Here is a 13,914-nt window from a genome sequence, read left to right on the forward strand (position 1 = left end):
TTTTCCTCTAGATACCATGGCAGCAGTGCACTTAGAAATCTGAAATACATACCCATCATAGGCCCCACTGACAATCCTCTTGTTATCAAACCGGATGCATCGGACCAATTCTTCATGTCCCTCTAGGACTCTTAAACAGGCACCACATTCGATATCCCATAGCCTTGAATGTGAAACAGATCTCTGTAAAACAACTTCCCACACATGATTCACACTATCTGCCCCGTAACGTGACTTTCACTCTCTCCTGAACTTTGTTTCTATCTCGTTCCCAGTCTACACTGTACACAGAGAGAGATATGCATGTACATTTATGCCATTTGTACATTTTAAAGCACTAATTTGGGTAGAAGCCTTACTTCTCATTGTATTTTCTTTTACTCAACTGAAAACCTTTTTTAATCACACGCATGTATTACTATTTAAATAAGATCAACAAACTTCAATTATATTTAGTTCCTAGGCATTCTTTTGATGTCTGAATTGATTAAACCATGTAGCCAAATGGTCTAGGAAGGGCTTTTCCGGGGGAGATAGGGACTGTAGGCAGGAGAGAAGAAAAGGCATGATGTGTGTGGGCTGGGGGAGGATATAATACAGTCAGGAAGTTGGGCTTCCACCCCAGGCACTTCTAGCCCGGAATCCATGAGACCCACTGAAGTTAGAACCAGTGGACCAGCATAATGGTCTTCCTCTCCTGATGAGGTTTAGGGATACCCCTCCTAGATAACACTCCCGGACACGAGGGTTGTCCAGTTTACACAGTCACAGTGGGATTCTCATTAGGTATATGAAGTGTCTCAGGAACATGAACCCATACACTACGCCCAGCCTTCTTCTCGGTGTATGATTTACAGAACAGTTCTGAAAATAAAAATTTTTTAATTTTTCTGTCATCATTGATTTTTCTACATTGTTTGTAAACATAAATCACAGCAAACTAACGTGTACAAAACAAAGTTAGCAAACTCATTCTGTAACAACCTTTTCTTAGCCCCTCTCCCTCTCCCAATAGCTCTTACCATATACCCAATGAATATTTTACCACAGCCACCCTCAGCAAATCTTTTCATCAGTGTCCGTGACGGTGGCTTCTCTAACCTACTGTGAGCAGAGCCATTCAGCACTGTCACTGACTCCAAAGTGGTTCCCCTCTATAAACTATAAAGGAATATACATTCTTATTATGTAAAATCTCAGAGATTCCGGTGAGAAAGGTAAGGACTATTTACTGATGAAATATTAAGTAATATAAAGCATGATGGATACAAGAGAACCAAGATTCAGGGTCAACTGACTTTAATAATATCTTAAAACTTAAAATGATAAAGAAAACGTGCAGCTGTTTAAGTTTAAAGAAACTTTAACTTGCAGCTGTTTAAGTTTAAAGAAAACTTTATTGCTGTTTTATTCCCTCCTTCCTTCCTTCTTTTAAAAATCATCTTGAAACCAATCTTTATTTTGCCCAAACATTAAACAATTTGATTAAAAAAAAAAAAAGTTACCAGCATATGTTGGGACAATGGAAAAACGACTTGGGATCAGTGAGTAGATATTTAAGGGAAATTCTTAACAAATAAAGTGTTTATGGATAGTCAGATTTATTAGAAAGCAAGGACACTGAGTGCTGGGAAGAAAAAAGGGAGATAAAATAAATGATGAAACAGGAGTGGATGATTTTGTAGTGTAGCCTCGGGTGAGACACAGATAAATCAAGTACACTCCTCCCACCTGTTAGTGAGGGAGACAGGAGCTCACAGATAAGGGAAAGTAGAGAGTCAGGCTGGAGCGTCCTCTCTTCTGAGGAGTTCTGGTATTAAGGGGTCTTGGGTGGAGTTTATGTCATAAAACGTGTGTACTGGAGGAGTCAGTTTACCCACTTCAGTTCACAGGACCAAATGGACTAATAAAAGTTACCTATAGTTTTCTTACTTGAAGTATCTCCAAAGGCTCCAAGTCTTTTGAGCATCAGGACTGGGGCAGGAGTCAAAACTATAGCAAAAATCAGCCTACTCTGTCAGCACACCAGCTTCTACTCACCTTATGGTATTATCTGATGATCCACTAACAACCAGCCGATCCCTGTACTGGAGACAGGCAATGCCTCGCTTGTGCCCATTCAGAGTACGAACAAATTCACAGGTACTCGTGCTCCAGACCTGCATAACCAATTAATAATACTTTAAGAATAAACGCCGAAAAGTCCCCTCACAATATACCTTTTTAAAAATATCAGAGCTTCTAAGAATGACCAAAATACTTGATTATGAAATCTGGTTCAGAAGCTGGGGGACAGACTGGCCAGCATACAGTTTTCTTAGCTGCAGAGTGATAAAACAGGAATGAAACACAGAGGGAAGCTGTGAAGTCTCCAACCTTGAGATATTCACAAAGAGAACATCTCCTGGATGGTTCCGACATTCACTTGCCTAGAGGGAAGAGTGTGGGCCAGATTTTATGTTTTCATGCCAGCTGACATGTCATATCCAATGTAACTGATGTGAAAAAGTTTCACCTTTCACATCCTCCTCTTTTCCAGCATAGTTTCTTGAACAGCTCCATTTGTTTTGACACATCACTCCTAATATTATGTATGTGGAATAAATAATCCCTCTTTTGTGAAACCATCTGCAAGACTTAGATGCTCACAGACACACTTAATATATTACAAGCCAAATAAGGAGACGCAAAGCAACCAGAGTGCCCTGAATTATTTTACCAGCTGCGTTTGTAGTTGAATGGGATAACTAGATCTCCACATGCAAAAGAATGAAGTCGGACCCCCAACTCACACAATATACAAAAATACAATTCAGAATAAACCAAAGGCCTAAATGTGAGAGCTGAATCTATGAAACCCTCAGAAGAAAACACAGGAGTAAATCTTTGTGATCTTGGATTAGGCAACGGTTTCTCAGACAGGACAATAAATGCACAGGCAACAAAAGGCAAAAATTGATCAATTGCACTTCATCAAAATTAAAGTTGTCTGTGTGGCAAAGAACATCATCAAGACAGTGAAAAGAGAAGCCACAAGATGGAAGAAAATATTTCCAAATCATTCACCTCTTAAGGTACTTGTAACCAGAATATATAAAGAATTTTTGTAACTACACAGTAAAAAAAAAAACAAAAACAAACAAAAAACACCCAAATAATCCCATATTTTAAGTACATGAAAGATTTAAACAGATGTTTCTCCAAAGGAGATACAAAAAAGGCCAACAAGCACTGCAAAGATGCTCAATATCAGTGGTCACAAGGGAAATGGAAACCAAAACCAGAGATAACCACTACACAACTACAAGGATGGCTGTAATAAAAAAGACGGGCAATAACAAGTGCTGGCAAGGATATGGAGAAATCCTCCAGGCTGATATTATGCAACGGCTGCTCTGTAAAAAAGGCCCAAACCCTCCTGACTTCCAGGCAGCGATCTTGTTCCAACTGGTCTGACTGAATGGTAAGTGAGTTACTGCACACAAACCCTACTTGTTCAACTGCCAGACCACTTTATCTAAAGGTTGATGCTACCTCTGTGATGTGTGGGGCTAGATACTAGATACCAGAATGCCACCTAGTGCTGGTCATAAAAAGAAGGTTTTTTGATCCAAATTCAAATGCTCACACAATGCTGGTGGGATTTTAACACAGCGTAGCCACTTTGGAAAACCTTTGGCAGCTCTTCAAAATATCGAACCCAGAGTTACAATTCCAAGAGAACTGAAAATGTATGTCTGTGCAAAAAGTTATACACAAATGTTCATGGCAGCACTATGTTTAACAAATGAAAGGTGCAAACAACCAAAATGTCCATCAACTGATGAACAGATAAACAGAGCGTGGTACATCCACGCAATGGAATTTTCTTCAGTCGTTAGAATGAATGAAGTACTGACACGTGCTACAATATTCATGGATGAACCATGAAAACACCACACTAAGTGCAAGAAGCCAGATGGAAAAGGCCATATATTACAGGATTACATTTATATGAAATGTCTAGAAGAGGCAAATCCATGGACAGAAAATAGATTAGTGATTGCTAAGGACCAGGAGAAGAGAACAGGGGTTGGCTGTCAGTGGGTAGGAGGTTTTTTCAGGGGGCAATGAAAATGTTCTGAAACTAAACTATATTAAATGGCTAACACTGTAACTACACTAAGGGGCACTGGACTGCATGCTTTAAGTGGTGAAACTTACGGTCTGTGAACTATATCTCAAAAGCTAAAATTTTAAAAAGTTAAAATGGATACTGGAATCAGACCTGCATTTACTACATCCTATGACTCACCGTAGACTACAACCATTTGTCTCATGCCTGCCACCCACCATACGCCGAGCTTCTTGAGGGCAGGGATGGGTCTTATTCATTATTGTATCTCCAGCATCCAGCCTAGTGTCTATGGCACGGCATAGACCATTAAGCGGATTAATTCAAATGAAGTGAATTAAGTGAATAAATCAAATCTCAGCCCCGCCACTAACTAGCAGTGTGGTCTCCAGCCCAGTTCTTCACTCTCTGAGCCCCATTTGTAAAATTGAGGCAATACCTTCCTCAACAGAGTGCTGGAAGACATCAGTGACAGGGTAAGGTGAAGCTCCTAGCACTCAGTACATGTTCCACAGGTTAGTTCTCTTCCCCTTAAACACGTGATCAATGGTGTCATTTCATGAAATAGAAGGCTGCTCTCCCATCGTGGACCCATGACCCTTTCCTCCTACCTTGCCTGTGATTCCAGAAGCATGAAGAGTGGGATTGCCTCAAGGGCTCAAGCACAGATGAAGGAGATTACAGATCTTGCCCAGTACCAGGTTGGTAAAGCCCACCTCTGCTTCCTCTGTGTTTGAAAAGGCACAGGAGGAAGCAGAGTTATGACTAGCAGATACACTTACTTTGATGGTTCTGTCACCAGAGGCAGACACGATGTATTTATCATCAAAGTCTACCACATTGACAGCAGCACGGTGGCCAACCAGGACACGGCGTAGAGTGATATCGGTAGCAGAAGCCATGTCCCACACAGCGATGGAGCGATCCTTGGAACAGGTCACCATAAGTCCATTGCTGAAGCGTAAGTGCAGTACAGCCTCATTGTGGTGGATCAATGTGTTCAGAACTTCACCCGTGTTCACATCCCAGACTCTAGAGAACAGAAAAGCACAATGTGTGATTACTGAGACAACCAGGAAGAGTCAGTGTCTGTGCCCTGGGCCCATTCTTAGTAGTAGGCCAGGGAGATGTAAGCTTCACTTGTGACTGGGACCTCACACCCAAGACCATGTTTAAAAGGAGCCCCCAGAAGCAATTATTGTATTTGCTAAGAAGTACTAAGAGGGTTTCAAAAAAAGAAGGCCAATTATGGAGGGGCCTGGGTAGCTGCTCAGTCAGTTAAGTGTCTGACTCTTAATTTCAGCTCAGGTCATGATCTCACAGTTCATGAGTTTGAGCCCCACATCGGGCTCTGCACTGACAGTGTGGAGCCTGCTTGGGATTCTCTCTCTCCCCTTCTCTCTCTGCCCCTCCCCCAATCATGCTCTCTTGATCTCTCAAAATAAATAAATAAACTTAAAAAAAAAAAAAAAAAGGGAAGAAAGAAGGCCAACTCTGGCTCTGTCCAGGTTTAGGTTTATTTAACATCAGGTAATCAGGGACAGTGATGACAACAAAATGATTCTTCAAGTAAGTGGGCTCGCAAGGAGTCTGAGATGACAGGGGAAGGAGGCTTCATAGCTGGGGAACTGAGGGCAGTTTCCAAGCTTAAGGCTCTTTTTGGCCTCTGATAGGTCTCAGAGTCCATTACTTATCCATTGCACATGAGAGACTGTAAGTCATGACAACTCATCAATTCCCACATGCATCTATTTACCTAACTGCTTTATGGACAAAGGCAATATGGCAGCTGCTCCATCCATGACATATAAGGTTCTCAGGGTCAGCCCTTTCACGTCACAGCTTTTCTGTAAACCCAATCTCCTAAGAGGACAAATTCACACAGACCAAAGGAGGAAAGTCACAGGCTTCTGTGGCAGAAGCAGTGCCTGAAAAGCACTGAGTCAGAGAAAGGACACTAGCATGCTGGTGACTTTTCCAAATGTCTGGAGCATGGTCTCCCAGGAGAAAGCTAGTCTAACACTAGGTAATATTTCCTAGTACATTTCCACCTCTATAACGTACAACAACGAGCATAGGACCTACTTAACAAAAGTTGGCTTTCTAGCCTGCTTTGTTCAAATAAACCCACACCTAAAGTGGTTTTGAAATACAGCATATAAAACATATACAAAGAATGTGTGTCCTTATCCCCGAAAAGGGTGCAGTCTCAGTCTTCTCATGGAAGATATGGAAGTCAGACCAGCGAAGCCAAATCACTCACCTCACTGTAGAGTCTGAAGAACCAGTCACAATGACACGTTCATCATACTGGAGACAAAGGACAGAGCCAGTGTGTCCCGTTAACACTTTCAAACATTCCAAGCTGGTTTTATCCCAAATCTATTGAGACAAGATCAACCACAAACAGTGATTTAGTATATCACCTTCTGATAAATGTTTTTGTCTCACCTTACTTTCTGAATCACAAAATAGAACAAACCTGCATTACAGTAAATAAGAGCAGTTAAACTTCAAACAGGTGGAAAATGACAAAAAAAGGGAAGAGGCAATATCGAAAAACTTCCAAAACAGATGTGCTATTTTGTTTACTTTGTCCCTCTAACCATTATACTTACTATATTTAACAGCCTTATAAAGGGAATTTTTAAATAAACTCTGAAAAACAGTGTGACAACATCTATTAAGAGCCTTTAAAAATGCATATTCCTAACCCATTATGATTACTTACAAAAATTTTAAAATGAAAAATGTTCGACATTTCAGAAAAATTTCAAAGTAAACTGAAAAGCTTTTAATGAGAGAATATAATGCTTCATTACAGTTATGTTTTTTTTAAAAATAGAATAAAAGCCATCTATATGGTGATATAATCAATATATTTAAAACAAAAAAAAAAGATGAAAAGGAAAGATAATGTAATAATAGTCGGCTTTGTTCTCTGAGTGTTCTTTTTCTCCCTTCTTTTGATCTTTCCAATGTTTTTCAAGTTTTCAATACTCCCCACATATAATAGGGGATAGGAAATCATTTATTTTAAAGATTGGATTGTTAAAAATAGATCGTGTGAACCTGTTTCTTCCTTTGTAAAATCATACTGTCATAATTTGCAGCATCCCTCAAGTTTACTACAAATAGCCAAAACAAGACATTTAACTGTCTTTCTACAACAGCAAGAATTGCTTCTAATTTCTGACCTATTAGAACCACGGTTATTTTGAAAGAGTGACTGGTGATCCAGGACTGGTACAGAATGAAGGACAAAAGGTTTCCAACCACTGTTCTAGATGATCTCTCTAAAGTGCATCTCTGCTCTACTGTTTATGTCTCGTAAATAAAATGCATGCCTATTTTAAACATGGTGTGCCTCTATTAACGGCACTCTTTTAGAAACACATCCAATGTAAATGAAACGCAAGCCTGTGGCCAGCCTATGCTCTGACAAGGTCCTTATAAACCATTCTTTTTTTTTTCTTTTTAAGGTGTATTTACTTATTTTGAGAGAGAGAGAGAGAGTGCACCCACGTGGGGGAAAGGCAGACAGAGAAGGAGAGAGAGAGAGAGAGAGAGAGAGAGAGAGAGAGAGAGTGTCCCACGCAGGCTCCACATTGTTGGCTCGGAGCCTGATGCAGGGCTTGAACCCACGAACCATGTGATCATGAGCTGGATGCTTAACCAACTGAGCCACCCAGGCACCTCCCTTATAAAACATTCTCACTATTCCTTAAAGGATAACTGCCCAAATTAAATAGTAACACACGTCACTCTTGACAGAGTATATTTATGGCTGCAGGTTATCAGGGCTATTGATTGATAAGTATTACATAAAAATAGGGTTCTGAGGTCAAATATATTTTGGAAGTGGGGAAACACTGGGTGTCTCTCTCCTGCAGACCTCAGAGTCTTTATGTGCTACTCTATCCTGTGAATTTCTAAGGAGATACAGCATGCCGTCAACTTGAGGACTAAAAGAAATTACTCAGAAAAGAGTGGGGGATGGGGGGGAAGCCTGGAGAAAATGTAAGACAATAACAAAAGATCTACTATTTATGTAATTAGAGTCTCAGAAGGAGAAAAAAAGAAAATGGGGCAGAAAAAATATTTGAAAAAATAATGGCCAAAGGCTTGAAATTTGGTGAATGAAAGACATAAATTTACAGATCCAAAAGCTCAGTGAAAAACTTGCTAGGTATGACATCAAAAGCATGATCCGTAAGACAGGCACCTAGATGGCTCAGTTGGTTGAGCATCTGACTCTTGATTTCTGCTCAGGTATTGATCTCTCAGTTCATGGGATTGAGCCCTGCATCAGCCCTGCACTGACAGTACAGAGCCTGCTTGGGATTCTCTCTCCTTCTCTCTCTGCCCCTCCCGCACCTTCATACACTCTCTCTCTCTCTCTCAAAATAAATGAACTTTAAAATAAAAAAACATGATCCATAAAAGAAAAAAATGGTACACTATTCTTCATCAAAATCAAAATCTCCTGGTCTATGAAAGATATCATTGAGGAAATGAGAAGACAAGACTGGAAGAAAATATCTGCAAAACATATCTCAAAAAAGGATTTGTATCCAAGGGAACCTGGGTGGCTCAGTCAGTTGAGCATACAACTTCAGCTCAGGTCAGGATCTCACGATTTGTGAGGTCAAGTCCAACACTGGGCTAGCTGCTGTCAGCACGGAGCCCACTTCAGATCCTCTGTCCCCCTCTCTCTGCCCTTCCCCTACTTGCACTCTCTCAAAAATAAATAAAAATATTTTTTAAAAAAAGGATTTGTATTCAGAATATGTAAAGAACTCTCAAAGTTCAATAATATGAAAACAACCCATTTTAAAAATGGACAAAAGATTTGGATACTTCACAGGGCGCCTGGGTGGCTCAGTCAGTTAAGCTTCCGACTTCGGCTCAGGTCATGATCTCACAGTTCGTGGGTTTGAGCCCCGTGTCGGGCTCTGTGCTGACAGCTCAGAACCTGAAGCCTGCTTTGGATTCTGTGTCTCCCTCTCTCTCTCTGCCCCTCCCCTACTCGCTCTCTCTCTCTCTCTCTCAAAATAAATAAACATTAAAAAAAAAAATTAAAAAAAAAAAAGATTTGGATACTTCACCACCAAATATACAGATGGCAAATAAGCACATGAAAAGATCATGTGCTCATCAGTCACTGGGGAAATGTAAATTAACTCAAAATGACATATGTCTACATACTTATTAGAATGGCAAATACCAACCTGAGAATACCAAGGGCTGACAAGGTTGCATAACAAAGGGAACTCTCATACCTTATTGATAGGAACATAAAATAGTACAGCCACTTTGAAAACCAGCTTGGCCATTTCTTAGCAAGAAATACAGATACTTACCATATGGGTCAACAATCCCACTCCTATGTTTTTACTCAAGCGAACTGAAAATGTTAAGTTCTCATAAAAACTTGCATACATGTTTATAGTGGCTTTATTCATAATTGTGAAAACTGGAAACACAAATGTCCTTCAACAGGTAGACGGATAAACACGCTGGGGTGCACCAGAAAGTAGACTGCTACTCAGCAAGAAAAGGGAATCAACTACTGCTAAATGTAACAAAGGAGATAATCTCATCTAAGATGCTAAGTATAAGAAGCCAAACTCAAAAAGCTACATACTGTGTGAGTCCATTTATAGACTGTTCTCTAAAAAGCAAAATTATAAGGATAGGGAAAAAAAAAGACTGAGGAAAAAAAAAAAAAAAAAAGGTTGGGGCACCTGGGTGGCTCAGCTGGTTAAGCCTCCAACTCCTGGTTTCAGCTCAGGTCATGATCTCACAGGTTCGTAGTTCAAGCCCCAAGTAGGGTTCTGCACTGACAGCACAGAGTCTGGAGCCTGCTTGGGATTCTCAGTCTCCCACTCTCTCTGCCCCTCACCCCCACTCCACATGAGCACACATGCTCACTTGCACTCACGTGTGCTCTCTCAAAAATAAACTTTAAAAAAACATTAAAAAGTAAATAAATAAATTTAAAAAGCCCAGTGCCTAAGGGGAAGAACTGAACACAAAGGGGCTGAATAAGGGAACTTGTGGGGATGATGGAACTGTTCTATATCTTGATTTTTGTTATGGTTACACAATTCTTTGTGCTTGTCAAAACTCATAAAACTTTACAACAAAAAGAGTGAATTTTCCTGTATGTAACTTGTAACTTTAAAAAAAATGGCAAAAAAAAAAAAAAAATCCTGCTATGTTTTCTTAAATACGAGAAAATAAGCTATAAACAATGTAAAACAAAATCTGTCAGATCAGCTGCCGAACATTAAAAACACAGAAATGATCCAGCTTATCTACTTTTGAAGAGTGAATTAAAACATATAAATATAAATTGCTCTATCATTCTTTTGTGTTATCACTTGAGCCTTCGTCAGCACCCATAAAAGGCAATGACTTTGATTTACAGGCAAGACAGCAATGCCTCCACCAGCTAGCAAAGTCAGCAAGAGTCCTGTGATACTGAGATATTTTCCATGCGCACCTAAACACAGAACACAGAATGCACATGTGCTTAGAGAAGGATAAGAAGTGAGACAATCCAGGGGTCTTGTGTTAGTCTAGGGAAACACTCTGCGGTTCCTGAGAACCACACTGAGAGCTGCCAAGATGGAAGGGCACTGATGAAAACAATCTGGAATAAATGGAGAGATTCAGTGATCTAGTATCTAACACAACCACAATTCTAAGAAGAACACATACAAAATACAGTCATTCACCTTAATAGAATTATCTCGTAGGCCACTGATAATTTTTTCATCATCATACTGTAAACAGTAGACACCTTTACTATTTTCAGAGCGGCACTGAATCCTCTGCAAGTTGTGTCGTCCACACCGCCAGTTAGATTCTATAGTCTGGGGGGAAAAGGAGGCAACAGATGAGTTTTTGTGAATCAACTATTCTATTAGGCTTCAGACTCTAGTGTTGCTTCCAGGAACAGCATACCAGATACCCCATCTTGGTTTGCATAACTGTCTGTGGATAGGAATCATGCTCTTTCCAAGTAAGACATTAGCCCAACAGTGTTTTTTGTCAAACGCTCCCTATCTGGCAACCGCCAGAGGATTTCCAATGAGTTTGAGTTGGGTTTGAAAAAAAAAAATAGCCTAGACAGAACTCAATATGCTTAAAGAATGCCATTTGCACCCAAAACATACAAATAAGTAGTAACTCACTGGGTCACTCTCTAATGCCAATTAAAATATTTGGCAGAAGACCACCACCAACATTAAGCATATACTGACAGTCTATGTATCCATCCAAGGCATTGTCTTAATCACTGAGAAAAGACATTGAACAATTACTACCTGTCAACTACTACAGAAAGAATTTTATTTGTTATCCATTTTTAATCATCTACTAGACTGAAAGGTCCTTTAGAGTAAGAATGGCACACCTGGGCCCTGGATAACATTCTTCCATCATTCATGCAACATTTACTGAGATGCTACTTTTTTCCATACACTGACTGACTGTTCAAGGGAGCTACCACTACAGGCACACAGGTATCTAGGCACACAGTATCTGGAACTAGATCTACTCAAAAGATGTTTATCTGGTTAAATGATCCACACACTAACCTTGGAAGGAAGTTCTTATTACTTCCCTTTTAAAAACAAGGGAAGAGTTTAATTTCCTGAGGCCACAAAACTAAGTAACTAGACTAAATGGAAATTATACCCGGTTCTTCCTGACAATGAGTCCATGCTTTTCCACTAAAATATGCAGTGTCTGTAAAGAAGTATAGTCCTAGCTATTGAGGCAGTGAACACAGAACATAAGATCGGTAACAATTCCAGATAAAACAGGAGTGCCAAATGAGTGATTAAAACTATAAGTTCTGTAGGACACTTACAGGAGAAAAACAGAACGAAGGCCTCAGACCAGTGGGCAAAGTTTAATGAGAAAGTGGATCATGCCCAGGGCACTAGAAGACCTAAGCTTTGGTAGTAGATACGAGGCATTTTTAGGATCAAATGGCACAACGTTTCTAAGAACAACCCGAGCGCCAACTCCAAATCCTTGAAATTAGGGGACTAAAATAATTGGTTACACCAGAGTTCAGGATATAGCCTGAAAGATTATCTCTGAGTAGTTAATTATATGAGTAGCTGAAAGTTTAATTAGTTGCTCTGCTAAAGGAAGGTGATAAATCTCATCTTCATTCACAATATGCACTTAATTACTAGCTCTGCTGACATCTGACAAACTGTATCTCCTCTTATGTTGAAGGCAGTATGCTTCTGTATGCTCTAAACTGTTCAAATTTACTGAATGTTATGTGCCAGGTACTATGCTTTCATAACACTATGGTATGTGATTTAAATATTTTATAGCTAATTTAATCATCACAACTCTGAAGCCGAAATTACTGTCCTCCTTTTATAGAAAAAGAAATGGAAGGCTGGAGATAGTGATACACATATACCTAAAAAGGAAAATGTTTCATCATTTGTGGCCTCTACACTTAGCACAGGAGCCTGGAAATATAATCCCTGCCCTCAAAGAGCTCCTATGTACAGCCTTGAAAGAGGGCAGGATCGCATATTTCTAACACCCGAGGGATGCAAGGAGGTGTCATGGAGATGCCAGGAGTGAGGAAACGCTCATCTGCCCATCTGCTACCAAGTCAGAGCTTCTGAGCCAGCATCGTCATCTCCAGTAAGTTTGTGAAATGTCAGAAATAAAGAATATTCCAAAACCAAAATTAATAATAATAAGAATATTAATAATTCACCCCACCTCTGCTACCGCTACCAACGTAGATAACAGATCTGAGTATATAAGCGACTTTTAGAAAAGGGGTCCAGAAAAAAAGACTTAAACTGAACTCAATGCTTAGAATCATTTAGAGAGCTAATGTATTTTTAGATAGTGACTGAGCCACCTCAGCATGCTAAGTATACCAGGAAAACGCTGACTTAGGAGACAGATGCACTGGTAACAAGTCTCATTCATGGCCAGTGACTCTTGGCAGTGGTTACCGATATTCAGGCTACACCCTACAGGGGCCCAGAGAGTTGCTGCAGAAGGTATGACTCCATATAAACCCAAAGTATTACAAAGTTGAATACGTAACATAACTTACATATATACATATATATGCATATATATGTGTGTGTGTGTGTATATATACGTGTGTGTGTGTATATATATATTTGTGTATATATTTATATATATGTAGTGCATATATTTATATATACATAATATGTATATTTATATATACATAAATATATTATGTATATATATGTGTGTGTGTGTATATATATATAAAAATATATATATATATCGGGTGTTAATTTAAAAATTCATACAACTGCTTTCAGTTATAAAACATAAACACTTGCTTTAAAATATCATCAAATCAGTAAAGCAGCTTTGTTACTCTATGTATTTCAATGCAGAGGGAAAGTATTTACTATCACATGGGAGACTGAAAAAAAATAATGTAAAAAGAGAAAGCAGAAGAAGCCTCATACCGAAAAGAACTTCCTATTTGCTCCCTCGAGTCGAAAATGTTTTCTAGAACTGGGCGACTTGATTACAATCTTTTACTATACCTAAAAACCTAAAGATGCAGCAGAGAGGACCAAAGAGGAGTTGGGGTGAGGCAGCAGTCAGCCTGGGGTACACCCATCCCCTGCAACGCCTGGTCAGAGAACACCGCCTGACGTGACAGCCTGGGCCATACCCTCTGCCTCTGGCCCTCACATAAGAAATGGAGGCCAGGCCCTCTCCAAAGCTCTGTCAGATAACAGGATCTTGTTCTAAGC

General features: G+C 39.7%; 1 protein-coding gene across 10 annotated transcripts in view; it reads right to left on the reverse strand.

Moving 5' to 3' along the window:
• The window catches only part of FBXW11 (F-box and WD repeat domain containing 11), a 119,525-nt gene that overhangs the window by 11,382 nt on the left and 94,229 nt on the right, over positions 1-13,914 (reverse strand). For all 10 annotated transcript variants that reach the window (XM_060635030.3, XM_060635028.3, XM_060635027.3 and 7 more), the window contains 5 exons: positions 10,858-10,995; positions 6,378-6,496; positions 4,897-5,146; positions 2,041-2,159; positions 53-163 (listed from right to left, as the gene is read on the reverse strand). In XM_060635030.3, the coding sequence (XP_060491013.1) occupies positions 53-163; positions 2,041-2,159; positions 4,897-5,146; positions 6,378-6,496; positions 10,858-10,995 (737 nt within the window). The remainder of the gene's footprint in view (positions 1-52; positions 164-2,040; positions 2,160-4,896; positions 5,147-6,377; positions 6,497-10,857; positions 10,996-13,914) is intronic.

Source organism: Panthera onca, chromosome A1, assembly GCF_046562875.1.
Source record: "Panthera onca isolate mPanOnc1 chromosome A1, mPanOnc1 haplotype 2, whole genome shotgun sequence".
Classification (NCBI taxonomy): domain Eukaryota; kingdom Metazoa; phylum Chordata; class Mammalia; order Carnivora; family Felidae; genus Panthera; species Panthera onca.